Below are 13,608 nucleotides of genomic sequence, written 5' to 3'. Positions count from 1 at the left end.
GTATAATTGCTTTACAATGGTGTGTTAGTTTCTGCTTTATAACAAAGTAGGGCTCATCATTTATTTAAATCTTCTTTCTTGGCCTTCAACAAAGTTGTTTTCTTACGTATAGATCCTAAATTATTTTTTGCAAATTTTTGTTCCTTTTGTGAATGAAATATATTTTTCATGATGCTTTATAGCCGATTGTTGCCAATACACAGGAAAAAGCCATGGCCTGTTTTGGGGTTTGTTTGTTTAATGTGGAAGCTTCACAAATTGTGCTGCTGAGCAGGGCCATGCTAATCTTCATTATCATTTCAATCTTTGTATATGTGCTGCCAATAAAAGCAAAGCAATAGCCCTTCTTCTTTTCCAGAATTTTATTTCTAAAAATTTCCAACATACAGGAACACTAAAAGAATTTTACAATAATGACCTGTACACCCACCACCCATATGCTACCACCAACATTTTACTATACTTCTGTCTTTTAACTGTTTCCCTACCCATGGTTTACCTTTCACTAATGCATCCTCCCCATTGTTGGAACAGTTATCTATCTAACCCACGAAAGCCTTCAATAGTTCCCTCTGGGATAAAGCCAAATTCTTTAGCATAACATACAAGGCCCGTCACAAGCTGACCCCAACCCACCTTTCCTGTATCATTTCCCACAACTCCTCTTTCTTTGCACATAAAGTGTTCTTTACCTGGATGCTCTTACTCAGCCTCGATGAAATCCTACTTACCCTTCATCCCCAACTCAAATATCACCTCCATCACCAAGCCTTGCCAGCATTCCACTGGCTACATTAGTTGCTTCCAAAAAAGCTCTTACAAAGCTTTGCCCAGGCATCATAATATACTGTAAATATTTTTTATATGTCTGTCTTCCCCACTAGACCATGAGATCATCAAAAGCAAAACCTTGGGGCTTCCCTGGTGGCGCAGCGGTTGAGAGTCCGCCTGCCGATGCAGGGGACACGGGTTCGTGCCCCAGTCCGGGAAGATCCCACGTGCCGCGGAGCGGCTGGGCCCATGAGCCATGGCCGCTGAGCCTGCGCGTCCGGAGCCTGTGCTCCGCAACGGGAGAGGCCACAACAGTGAGAGGCCCGCGTACCGCAAAAAAAAAAAAAAAAAAAAAGCAAAACTTTGCCTCATTCCTCTCTGTATCCTGCTGCCAAGCAGAGTGTGTGATGCTCAACAGACCTTGTACACAGGAGATAAGACTCACAGATGACAGAGATCCTCAGAACCTTCAGCCCCCTGGGAGAACACCCTGATGTCTGGACCGCGGAGTACGCACCTGCACAGGCATCCCCAGACCTAGTTTCAGCCCCAAACAGGGGTCGATGAAGATGGTGAGGATGGGCTCCGAAGGGTCCTGGGCAAAGTGTTCCAGAATGGTATCGTGCTCCTCTGTCCAAGTGGCAGCTGCCAGTCCTGTCAGCATAGCTCGGGACAGGAAAAGGGGCTTCTGCAGAAGGAGAGCAGAGGGCCAGAGCAGGGACAGCTGTCAGGATGGGTCACTTCTCCCAACCACTGTCACGTATGAGGACGTGGGGGATGAGGGAAGTCAGACAGCTTCAGAACGGGGAAGGGAAAGCTGAGAACGGACTGAAAGACAGGTTTCAAGCTTTCGAAGAAACAAGACAATAAGATTCTCTTCCCTCTACCAGTAAAAATAGAATGGATCATGAAGGAAGACTGAGGGATATCATCTTCCCAAGATACTTCATTTAAGCCTGTGTTTGTAAAAATGTCTTATCAAGCAACCCTCAACCTCACAGTAAAACTAAATCAAGGGAACATGTAGGATATTAGCCTAAGTCAAACAATTAGGATTCCATATGTATGTGTTAGCACATGGTATTTGTTTTTCTCTTTCTGACTTACTTCACTCTGTAATGACAGACTCTAGGTCCAACCAACTCACTACAAATAACTCAATTTCATTTCTTTTTATGGTTGAGTTATATTCCATTAAAGCTGGGACAAAGTGAGAGAGTGGCATGGACATACGTACACTACCAAATGTAAAACCGATAGCTAGTGGGAAGCAGCAGCAAAGCACAATGAGACCAGCTCGGTGCTTTGTGACCACCTAGAGGGGTGGGATAGGGAGGGTGGGAGGGAGGGAGACGCAAGAGGGAAGAGAGATGGGGATATATGTATATGTATAGCTCATTCACTTTGTTATAAAGCAGAAACTAACACACCATTGTAAAGCAATTATACTCCAATAAAGATCTTAAAAACAAACAAACAGGGCTTCCCTGGTGGCACAGTGGTTGAGAATCTGCCTGCCAATGCAGGGGACACAGGTTCGAACCCTGGTCTGGGAAGATCCCACATGCCGCGGAGCAACTAGGCCCATGAGGCACAACTACTGAGCCTGTGCGTCTGGAGCCTGTGCTCCACAACAAAAGGGGCCGCAATAGTGAGAGGCCCGCGCACCGCGATGAAGAGTGGCCCCTGCTCGCTGCAACTAGAGAAAGCCCTCGCACAGAAACGAAGACCCAACACAGCCAAAAATAATAAATAAATTAATTAAAAACGAACAAACACCAAAAAAAACAAAAAAAAACCGAACAAACAAACAAAAACAATTAGGAGCAAGGGGATGACAAGCTGGAAAAAGGATAAGGGTAAAAGAGCAATTTCTCCATGATGTGGCCTCCACAGGATACTGGAATAAGTATGTGATATTGGGCAAAAGTCAACTGGCACATCAGTGAGGAAAAAAGAAAAAGGGAGGTGAAAAGACAAGACTGGAAAACACCAAAGAACAAACCAATTCGATGGAAAATAAATCATAACTGGTGGCTAGAAAAAAGACAGCATTATTTTGAACACTACTAAATAAATTAAGAAAACTAGAGGATATAAAAATCTAGCTCGGTGAACTTGAGAAGTCACCCTGTCCTTCTTCCAGTACTTCTGGAAGATGATAAAGAATCCCTCTTACTTAAAGTTTCCAGGTCAAGAAAATTTAGCTAGTGATCTAAAATCTTCCGTATATAAATACATACATGAAGAACCAACGAGAAAAACACTAAGACCCAGATAAATGGATGAAAGGATATGAACAAACATATCATGTCATAAAAAAAGAAAAAATGAAAATATGAAATAAATGTTCAATTTCATTTGAAATCAAAGAAATACAAATAAACATAGCAAAGGTGTATCATTTTTTAAAAAATCCTTGCTAGGTTGGTACAGCCACTATGGAGAACAGTATGGAGGTTCCTTAAAAAACTACAAATAGAACTACCATATGACCCAGCAATCCCACTACTGGGCATATACCCTGAGAAAACCATAATTCAAAAAGAGTCATGTACCAAAATGTTCATTGCAGTTCTATTTACAATAGCCAGGAGATGGAAACAACCTAAGTGTCCATCATCGGATGAATGGATAAAGAAGATGTGGCACATATATACAATGGAATATTACTCAGCCATAAAAAGAAACGAAATTGAGTGATTTGTAGTGAGGTGGATGGACCTAGAGTCTGTCATACAGAGTGAAGTAAGTCAGAAAGAGAAAGACAAATACTGTATGCTAACACATATATATGGAATATAAGAAAAAAAAATGTCATGAAGTACCTAGGGGTAAGACGGGAATAAAGACACAGACCTACTAGAGAATGGACTTGAGGATATGGGGAGGGGGAAGGGTAAGCTTGGACAAAGTGAGAGAGTGGCATGGACATATATACACTACCAAACGTAAAATAGATAGCTAGTGCGAAGCAGCCGCATAGCACAGGGAGATCAGCTCGGTGCTTTGTGACCACCTAGAGGGGTGGGATAGGGAGGGTGGGAGGGAGGGAGATGCAAGAGGGAGGAGATATGGGAACATATGTATATGTATAACTGATTCACTTTGTTATAAAGCAGAAACTAACACACCACTGTAAAGCAATTATACTCCAATAAAGATGTAAAAAAAAAATCCTTGCTAGGGAATTCCCTGGTGGTCCAGTGGTTAGGACTCCACGTTTTCACTGCCGAGGGTGCAGGTTCAATCCCTGCTCGGGGAACTAAGATCCCACAAGCCGCGGAGTGGAACCAGAAAAAAAAACTGCTAAACTGCTAACACCTAGGCCTGGAAAGTGTTTGTTGCTAGTGCGAGGGCAAAAAAATGCAATTTGTTTGAAAAACAATTTGGCATTATGTATTAAAGGTGTTAGAAATGTTCTTTACTCTTTGATTCAGGAACTCCATATACAGGAATCTAACTTAAGGAAATATTAAGTATTTCAAAATGTGTTAGTTTTATTTACAATATTCATCACTGTATTATTATGAGAGCAAAAAAATCATAAATGGCAAATGTCCAAGAGTAAGGATTTAACTGTGATACATATATCTTACGGAGCACCATATGACCATTAAAAATGGCACTTAAAGGGGCTTCCCTGGCGGTCCAGTGGTTAACACTCCATGTTTCTATTGCAGGGGGCACAGATTCAATCCCTGGTCAGGGAACTAAGATCCTGCATGCAGCACGGCAGCCAAAAAAAAAAAAAAAAAAATGGCACTTACGGAGAATTCCCTGGCGGTCCAGTGGTTAGGATTTGGTGTTTTTCACTGCTGGGGCCCAGGTTCAATCCCTGGTCAGGAACTAAGATCCCATAAGCTACGCAGCCAAAAAAAAAAAATGCTGCTTACAAAAAGTATGTAATAACAGTAATGAAAATACTACATATCAAAAAAAAAGAGGTATCTTGTGATTTACATATTTGTGATTAAAAAAATAAAGGCAGCCTGATGTATTTTTTTAAGTATATAATAACACGAAGAATAAAAAAATGTTTTGTGAGAAAGCCTAATAAAAAATTATAATGTGTGGTACAGTTGGGATTGTTAAAAAACAAAAAAACTTGCAAATCTACACAGAAAGAAAGGACATATACCAAATTAGTAACGTTGGATGTGTTTAGGCAGTAATACTATGACTTTTATTTTCCCATTCTTTGTTTTACTTTTCTGTCCCTTCCAATTTTTTTCTTTAATGAGTAGTTGTCACTTTTCTCTCCCTTTTTAAAAAAGTTCAAGGTCACCATTCTATTCTTCTAACCCAGGTAACTGAGGGTGTGCCTAGGCTCTGATGCAGCTTGGAAATAAAAGTGTAGAGGTTACTAAGTGCCAAATTCTGAAGGTATTTCAAGTGGCTTCTGTAAACTCTTCAGCCAAAGGAGGGAACTGAAGGACAGGAAGAAAGAGGATGTCTTGGAAATTAGTATCCAATTAGGACAGTGTCCGCCCAGCTTGTTCAGATGTTCACCCATTCAACGGGTATAGCTTGTTGCAATCTGACCCAAGGTGGAGAGATGAGGAAGGGCCTTCTGAGAGCCCTGTTCCCCACTGAAAGCCCTATTCTTTGGGAGGGGTAGGGGACACGGATAACTTTGTCCTTTACTCGGTGTACTGGATTTGCAGTGAGCAGGCTACCAGTAGAAAGTAAAGAGAAGGTAGTGAGAGATTGAAGAGAATTCCTCGTACTCCATTCTGCAACTGATCCTTTGATTCACCAGTTGTTGGGGAGGAATATTTGTCTCAGAGAAAAGCCAAACTTACCACGTCTATCTCACACTCCTGTAATTCTTCTTTCTGTATTTCAGGTTCCTCCAATATTGGCTCTGGGAAGAATGAAAATTCAAAAATGAAGGCATTCCATTAAAAGTTAAACAGAGACTTCCCTGGCGGTCCAGTGGTTAAGTCTCTGAGCTTCCACTGCAGGGTGCACGGGTTCGATCCCTGGATGGGGAACTAAGATCCCACATGCCAGACAGCACAGCCAAAAAAACAACAACAAATAAAAGAAGTTAAACACGGAGTCACCATATGACCGAGCAACTCCACTTCAAGGTACTTGAAGTACCTTGAGAAACTGGCACCCCATGGCCCCTATATCTTCACTTCTAAGTTGCACCAGAGCCTAGCCTCTCAGCAGGCACTCCCTATTCCCCTTTCCTCCCAGATCCTGGTGACCACTAATCTACCTTCTGAGTCTATGAACTTGCCTATTCTGGACATTTTATACTGGTGGAATCATATAATATGCGGTCTTTTGTGACTGGCTTCTTTCACTTGGCATATTTTCAAGATTCATCCACGTTGTCGTATCGTAGCAGACCTTCATTCTTTTTATGGCTGCATAATATTCCGCTGCAATTTGTTTATCCATTCATCATGGATGGACGCTTGGGTGTGTCCGCCTTTCGGCTGCTGTGAATAGCACTGCTGTGAACACGGGCATACAAATGTCTGTCTGAGTCCCTGCCTCCAGTTCTCTGCAACTAGACATGCCACAGCGAAGGTCCCACGTGCCACAACTAAGACCCAGTGCAGCCAAATATAAATAAATAAATGTATATTTTAAAATTTTTCTTTTAAAAAGCTGACTGGGGCTGGAGGGGGCACAGAAGGAGGCAGGGGAATGAAGGCAGTCAGTATTAAGGTCATTCTAGGCATTCAGCTTCTGGCCTGCCATTCTTCCCCCATCCTGTTCCCACATGGAGAAGTTGGGGCCCACAGAAATCAGCCCCTCTCCAAGCAAACCGTCATCCCCACTCTGGACTCCATAAAACCCAGGGGGGTGTCCCTCTCCTTCCTGATCTGTTGCTCACACAGGAGACTGGGGTAAAACTGGTGGGCCTCCCATCTCCTGTGGGCTGAAAGGAGGAAGGAACAAATGAGGTGCGACCAAAAGACCTTGGGAACAGGACACTCCAACTTCCAGAAAGAAACCCTAAGAGGGGAGTGAGGCACACAGGCCGAGGAAGGAAATCATGAGAAAGGTGGGACAGCTGATTCTAGGAGCTCAGTGGTGAGTGGGATGGGTAACCAAGAAACCCAACGCCCTTCGAGAAAGCCAAGGGCATCCAAGGTTTCAGACAGGGACGAGGCGGGGGAGGGAGACTGAGACAATCTCAAGAGTAAACTGGTTTTGTCCTCTATTGTAATACAATTTATATAAAGTCTAAACCATGCAATACGATACTAGTATGTGATGGTCATGGATACACACAGTAAAATTTTAAGAAACAGGCTTGAGAATGACAAACACCAACTCGGGATAGCGGTGACCTCTGGAGAAGGAGAGAAGGGCTTGGGGGGGTGGCGTGTAGCAGGGGGACAAAGGGATTCACTTGTTGCCATCATGATTTATTCTCACACTGGGTGACGGGTACATGGGTGTTCATTATCTCATTCTCTGTATTTTTTCTGATTTGCCTGAAATACAGGTCTACAATCCCTTAACCAAAATCCTTGGGATCAAGTATATTTCAGAATGTAGACTTGTAATAGCGTATGGCATATGAGACCCCCACCACATCTTGGGGCCTCTAGAACAGCACTCCACAAACTTTTAATGTCAGTATTTCTGCAGTAAAACATATGAAAATTTATACTAAGTGGTTTAAATAGACTATAAATACCTTCATGTCAGTTTAGGTTATGTCTCACCACCAAATAAGTTTGGATGCCAAATTTTGGGGGAAAAAAAACCTTTCAGTTCTTAGGGCTTTTTAAAATTAGAGATATGGGATTATGAACCTGTACTTCTTTTCTTAGTGGGAACGGAGGAGCACTTAAGGAAGCAAAGGATATCAATAAAGACCTCAAAAGGGTGTTTTGCCCTTTAACCCACCATCCTTCACCAAGAAGTGTTTTAGGCCTGGTCTTAGCCCATTTGGGCTACTATAACAGAACACCATAGACTGGGTGGCTTCTGAACAGCAGACATTTATTCCTCACAGTTCTGGAGGCTGGAAGTCCTAGATCAGGGTGCCAGCAGGGTTGGGTGAGGGCCCTCTTCTGGGGTGCAGACCTCTCTTTGTGCCCGGCGGAAGGGGGCAAGGAATCTCTCTGGAGTTGCTTCTTTTAAGGCACTAATCCCACTCATGACAGCTCCACCCTCATGATTTAAGCAACCTCCCAAAGGCCCCTCCTACTAACACCATCATATTGGGCATGAGAATTTCAACATATGAATTTGGGGGGGACACAAACATTCAGACCATAGTAGGCCCCCTCTGTCTCCTGTGGGACAGGCCTCAATCCCTCCCCAACTCCAAAGAGTACAGGGATTTTTTTTTTAATATTTACTTATTTGGCTGCACAGGATCTTGCGTTGTGGCACACGGGATCTTTCGTTGCGGCATGCAAATTCTTAGTTGCGGCATGCATGTGGGATCTAGTTCCCTGACCAGGGATGGAACCCAGGCTCCCTGCGTTAGGAGCACGGAGTCTTAGCCGCTGGACCACCAGGGAAGTCCTGAGTACAGGGATTAAGGCTCATTTCAGGGCTGCCTTGGAGGCCCAAGTCTTCTCTGAACCTCTATCAATTGTCAGCTAGAAAGCACCACATCAAACAATAAAAAGGCTTAGAGCTAAAAGGACTCAGAGATCCTTGGTGTTTGGGGTTCAATGCTCTCATTTAGAAGTTCCCTTTTTTTTATAATTTTTATCGGAGTATAGTTGATTCACAATGTTGTGTCAGCTTCAGGTGCACAGCAAAGTGAATCACATATATATATATATACACACACATCCACTCTTCTCTGGATTCTTTCCCCATATAGGCCACCACAGAGTATTGAGTAGAGTTCCCTGTGCTGTACAATAGGTCCTTATTACTTGTCCACTGTACACACAGTAGTGTGCATATGTCAATCACAATCTTCCAATTTATCCCTCCCCCACTTACCCCCTGGCAACCACAAGTCTGCCCTCTACATCTGTAACTCTATTTCTGCTCTGCAGATGAGTTCATCTGTACCCTTTTTTTAGATTCCACATATAAGCAACATCACATGACACCCTGACATTCCCTTCCCACCCCAGAGGAGTCTCCAAGTTGAACTTCACTGCCTTCCATCCTCCCTCCCCTTGCTTCTGGTACCCAGCTTCTAGGAGCCAGTCCCACTTGAAACTGCTCTTAAGAGAGCTCAGAAGAAAAAATTTGCATGGTTCCAATGTCCAGATCCCAGGGCAAGGCCCTGTGTACCCTGGACCTTTCTCCCATGCCCACGCTTAATCTCTCAACTTTTAGTATTAAAAGGAGATTCTATTTCTCTCCATCTTGACAGGCTGCTAGCAGTGGAAAGAAGCCCCAGGTAAACGGGGAGGACTATTCTTAGCTAACAGTCATAGCTACACTGGCCAGTGCTCTAAGGGGCAGCCTAGTGACAGCAGCAGCTACCAAAAACCTTCCAACCCTATTGGCCCCAGCTCACCCAACAGGAAGGAATCCCTCAGATCAAAGCCACAAGAGGCAGCCTCTTTAAACTCTTTTCTTCCTCAATCTAGACATCAGGCTTCTTTTCCTGTGGCCCTGAACCTGAACCTCCTTAGTCTACCAAGGCCCTGACGAAACGAGGGCAGAGATACAAGAGCCTTAAACAGATGGGAGAAAGATTCAGTCAGGCTTAGGATTCAAAGGATGGCAAAGCAGGCTGAGTCTCCATGGTGATGGGCTTAATGGGAGGAAAACATTATTTGTTTTGCCACCCAGGGTGAAAATGGGAAAAAGGAAGAGATCAAACCCTCTTCACTGGGGTAGGAGCAACCAGGAACACTTGAAATAAGGAAGAAGAGGCTAGGGTAGAGGATTGGCTGGTGAGCTCTTGGTGCACTGGGGGGAAATTTTAAGACAGAAAGAACAAGTATAAGGCTGGACAGGAAGAAAACACAAAACAAGGGACCTAGCAGCAGGCCTGAGATTCCGCTGAACCCCTTGCTTCTTACCCAGAAGCAACAGAACCTGCTCCCCGGCCCTAAGACCCTCCTTCAATACAAACATTCTGCCTCCAAGCCTCTCCCCAGCAGGTACCCACCAGGCTCCTCCTCCTTGAGAGACTCGGGCTCTGCCTGGGACTCACTGCTGGCCGGCAGGGTGGTCTCCACAGCCTGTGCGGCCAGAGCAGACTGAGCGACTCGCCAGCGGGCGCTTCCCCGGCTACTCGCTTCCCGCTTCTTGTCGGCTTTGCTGGGCATTGTGTTGGCAAAACCTGTAGACACACGGAAGCTGGGGGACCACCACCAGATGCACCCCCAATCCTCAGTCGTTTCCCTGGGATAGCCCACTTCCTTCAGGGCGCTGGGTTAAAAATCAAAATCAGTCCCTCGAGGCATGAGGAATAAATGGAAGCTAAACATGAGAGCACAGGGAATTCCCTGGCAGCCGAGGGGTTAGGACTCGCGCTTCCACTGCAGGGGGTACATGAGTTCCGTTCCTGGTCGGGAAACTAAGATCCCACAAGCCCCAAGGCGCGGCCGGGGGAAAAAAAAAAAAAAAAGATGAGGGCTCAGCAGACACCCACTCATGAGGATTTAGGAACCCCTATCTCTGCCCAGAGGTATGAGAACATAAGATAATCAGGGAAACATCTACCACGCTGAGGTGTGGTTGCACACACCCTCAAGCACTCTAGCTCTCAGGGGCCATGGGTGAGTGAGAGAGGGCCCAGGGAAGGGAAGACTGTCCCCAGGTTCCACACTCTCTGTCACGACACTGAGCAACCAAGATGATTTTCCTATGTACCTCCTTTTCTCCCAAGTTACCCCCTGGAAGCGGGGGAGAAAGAAAAATGCCCCTCCTACCCACACTAAAATCTGTGACCTCCTTAAACAAGGAAGAAACACTATTTGCAACCTGTCTCTTCAGCTTCTCAATCCTGAGGGGCAGAAACCCTGTTCTGTGTGTACCGAAAAGGTGTCTTCGCACAGTTGGCTGAGTCTGTGCTAACCGATTACTGAAGACCAAGAGCGTTCGATTCCAGATGTCCTGAGAACAGACTGGAAGAGGAAGGACAAAGGTCATCCAACAATGAACTTGGAATTGTGTCTGGGGGAGGGAGAAATGGGGCGATGAGGAAGGCCCAGTAGTGCCTCTCTCAGAAAAGCAGGAGGGCGGGAAGCGGGGCATCTCTGGCGGGCGCCCAGGGCAATGTCTGATTCGCTGGGCAGTTCCTCTTCACTCAGCTCTAGCCTGACAAACACCTGTGGCTTTTCTTCCTCATCCCCACAGACTGCCACAGGCATTGATCATACGCTATGAGTTTCACACTTGAAGGATTTGTACTTTGCTCCAAGGAACACCGTTCTATTAGGCCAACACATCAATAAAGCCAGGTACCACAGCGCGGCTTCTGCCATCGGTCTCCAGAGAAGCGTCAGGCTGTGCTTCCCTGCCTCCGGCTGGAGCCTCAGGAACATTCCGGTGGCAAGGCTAGGAGCCACCTTCCCATGGGGTTCGCCCCATGGTCCCACACCGAGGCCCCGGGAGGAGCCTTCTACTAGCCTGGGGCTCATTCTATTTCTCAAGAAATACCGTAGGGGGCCGGCTCTCTCCTCCAACCACCAGTGGCTACCAGTGGGCAAATTTCCCCTCACAGGAGCTTCCTCACACAACTGTCACAACCGTCGCCGCTCCTTCCTCTCAGCTGCCCCTTCCTCTGTCCTCCCCCGCAACTCTCCCTCGTACCCCTCACCACTGCCCCTTCTCCCCGTAGCTTCCCACTCTCCCCGGCATTCCTCCCTTCCTCCCTGGTGCCCTCCCCCGCCAACACACACCTCACGACGCCGACCCTCTCCTCCCTACGCCGACCGACCGGCCACTCCAGCTGAGAAGTTGCCCCGCGTGGCCCTCTCGGGCCGGCGCCTGCACGCGTCGCCTTGGCAACCCCGGGCACGGGCAGCGGGGGGGTGGGGGGGGGCGAGTGGCGGGGGCCCGAGCGCGCCGAGCCAGCGTCCTCGGCGCAGACGCAGAGACGCCCTGATCAGCCGCTCCCGGCTTGGCTGCGCTCGCGTCACCCCGGCGGGGAGCCGGGGCAAGAGGGCTGGGGGGCACGGGGAAGCCGCTAAACCTGGCGGGCTGGAGGGGGGCTGGAGGGGGACGGGAGGCCTGGTCTGAGGACGGGCGGTAAGGACTGGGGCTGGAAACAATGAGTGGCCTCCCGCAGGACACTGAAAAGGCTGGGGCAACCCAAGCGCCCGACCCCGCGCGCGGGTCTGTGAGCTCCATTCCGGGCGAGTCCAGCAGATGGCGCCCGAGGTCCCGTCTGCGAGGCTCACGCGCGCTCTAGAAGGCGTTCCAGGATTTCGAGACAGCCGTGGCTGCAGCTGAGTCCGGGGAAAAAACCGGGGCTGGAGCACCCCTGCCCTCCCGCTCGTTCCCCCTTCTTAATTCGGACTGGGGTCTAGGATCGCCGGGCAGCGCTGGGTGGGGGAAGGAGGGAAGAACGGAACTGGAATTTTTGGAATCTGAGGATTGGCTTTGGAAAGCGTCGCTCGTTTTGGGGGGGACAGGAGGCGGGGACTCTCTGGGGAAGGTGACCGGGCCGGGGAGGGGCTCGGCTCTCCATAAGAACAAAGACAGAGTCGTGGGGAAGCGACAGGAGAGGGGTGTGAGAGGAGGGGCAGACGGCAGCCGGTGCTAGGGGGCGCTGCGGGCCGGGGTGCCAGAAGAGGCGCCTGGAAGACTGAGCCGTACCTGGGGCTGGTGGAAGCTTTAGGGAGGCCTGGGAGATGCAGGGAGGAAGCGAGTCAGGGGGATGGGAAGGCACCCTCCCTGCTTCCATCAATAGTGCCTAATTAAGACAAAGCCCGCAGCGAGCCCACTGATTACATTTCCATGAGGAGCTAAATTGATGACATTTTCTTTGCTGGAGGAGAGAAGCTGGCACCTCAGTTCCCCCTTTTCCTGGTTGATGTTCACACCTGACGAGTCTCATTATGCCAGTCTGGCAGGGCAAGGACTGGCAATCCCTGGTACTCCTGAAGGGCCTGTGGATTAATCCACACCTGAGCCCAGCTCTGACCTCACCATCCTACCTACCCCATTTTTATTTCCAGAATTGACAACCCCTGCCCTTGGCACCCCCCCATTATCCTTCAAGGAGGTTTCTGAGCTCCTGCCCAGCCCACATTCCTGTTGCTGAGGGCAAGGATTGAAGGAGAGAGGGGTCCTGCCACACCCCAAAATCAGCTGCACAGCAAGCAGGGCTAAGTGGGTGATCCTCAAACCAGTTAGGCAGTGGGTGGCAGAGGGGTGACATGATTGGTCAGCTCCCCCAGGGAGAAAGTCCCAGAGGAGTGAAGATTTGAGGGGAGGCACAGGATGGGGAGACTTATAGGCGGGGCTCATGGCTCCCTCAGGGAAAGGAATGTTGTGTAGCCCCCATTTCTTTTCTGAACCACCCCCCACCCCCACTGGCCTTGGCTGTGCCTAGGAATCCCAGCCCCCTACATTATGCTAAATAGGTAATCAAACATCTTGCTTTGCTAATTACTGCTCAATCCGATTAAACGCCACTGAAGCTCATCAACAGAGGTGGAGGTAGGGAGAAGGGATGAAAAGGGGGGCAGCCACAGCTGTGACGGGGGTCTTGTCCCCAGGAGCTCTAGGGGACAGCTAGAGAAGCTGTCTAGGAGCTCTGAGAAACAGCCAGGGTAGCAAGACTCAGTACCTCGCAAAGGAAATGGGCAGAAGGGTTGTACGACAGAACCCTTCATCTCTCTGCATCCTCCCGGCCTCAGGCACTCCCTCCTCCCAGAACCTTCATTACTCTCAGAACCCAGGCATCCGGCCATTCCCACAGCT

At 47.9% G+C, this 13,608-nt stretch overlaps 1 protein-coding gene across 1 annotated transcript in view; it reads right to left on the bottom strand.

Annotated features, from left to right (window-relative positions):
* Window positions 1–10,001, bottom strand: part of DNAH2 (dynein axonemal heavy chain 2) — an 86,691-nt gene extending 76,690 nt beyond the window's left edge. Inside the window, exons 1-3 of the mRNA XM_059996437.1 lie at window positions 9,842–10,001; window positions 5,577–5,638; window positions 1,289–1,459 (exon numbers count right to left, since the gene is read on the bottom strand). Coding sequence (XP_059852420.1) covers window positions 1,289–1,459; window positions 5,577–5,638; window positions 9,842–10,001 — 393 coding nt within the window. The remainder of the gene's footprint in view (window positions 1–1,288; window positions 1,460–5,576; window positions 5,639–9,841) is intronic.
* Between the last annotated feature and the right edge of the window lie 3,607 nt (window positions 10,002–13,608).

This window comes from Delphinus delphis, chromosome 19 (assembly GCF_949987515.2).
Source record: "Delphinus delphis chromosome 19, mDelDel1.2, whole genome shotgun sequence".
NCBI classification, from domain to species: domain Eukaryota; kingdom Metazoa; phylum Chordata; class Mammalia; order Artiodactyla; family Delphinidae; genus Delphinus; species Delphinus delphis.
The sequence above is the reverse complement of the archived record's forward strand: the minus strand, read 5'-3'. Positions and strand labels throughout refer to the sequence as shown.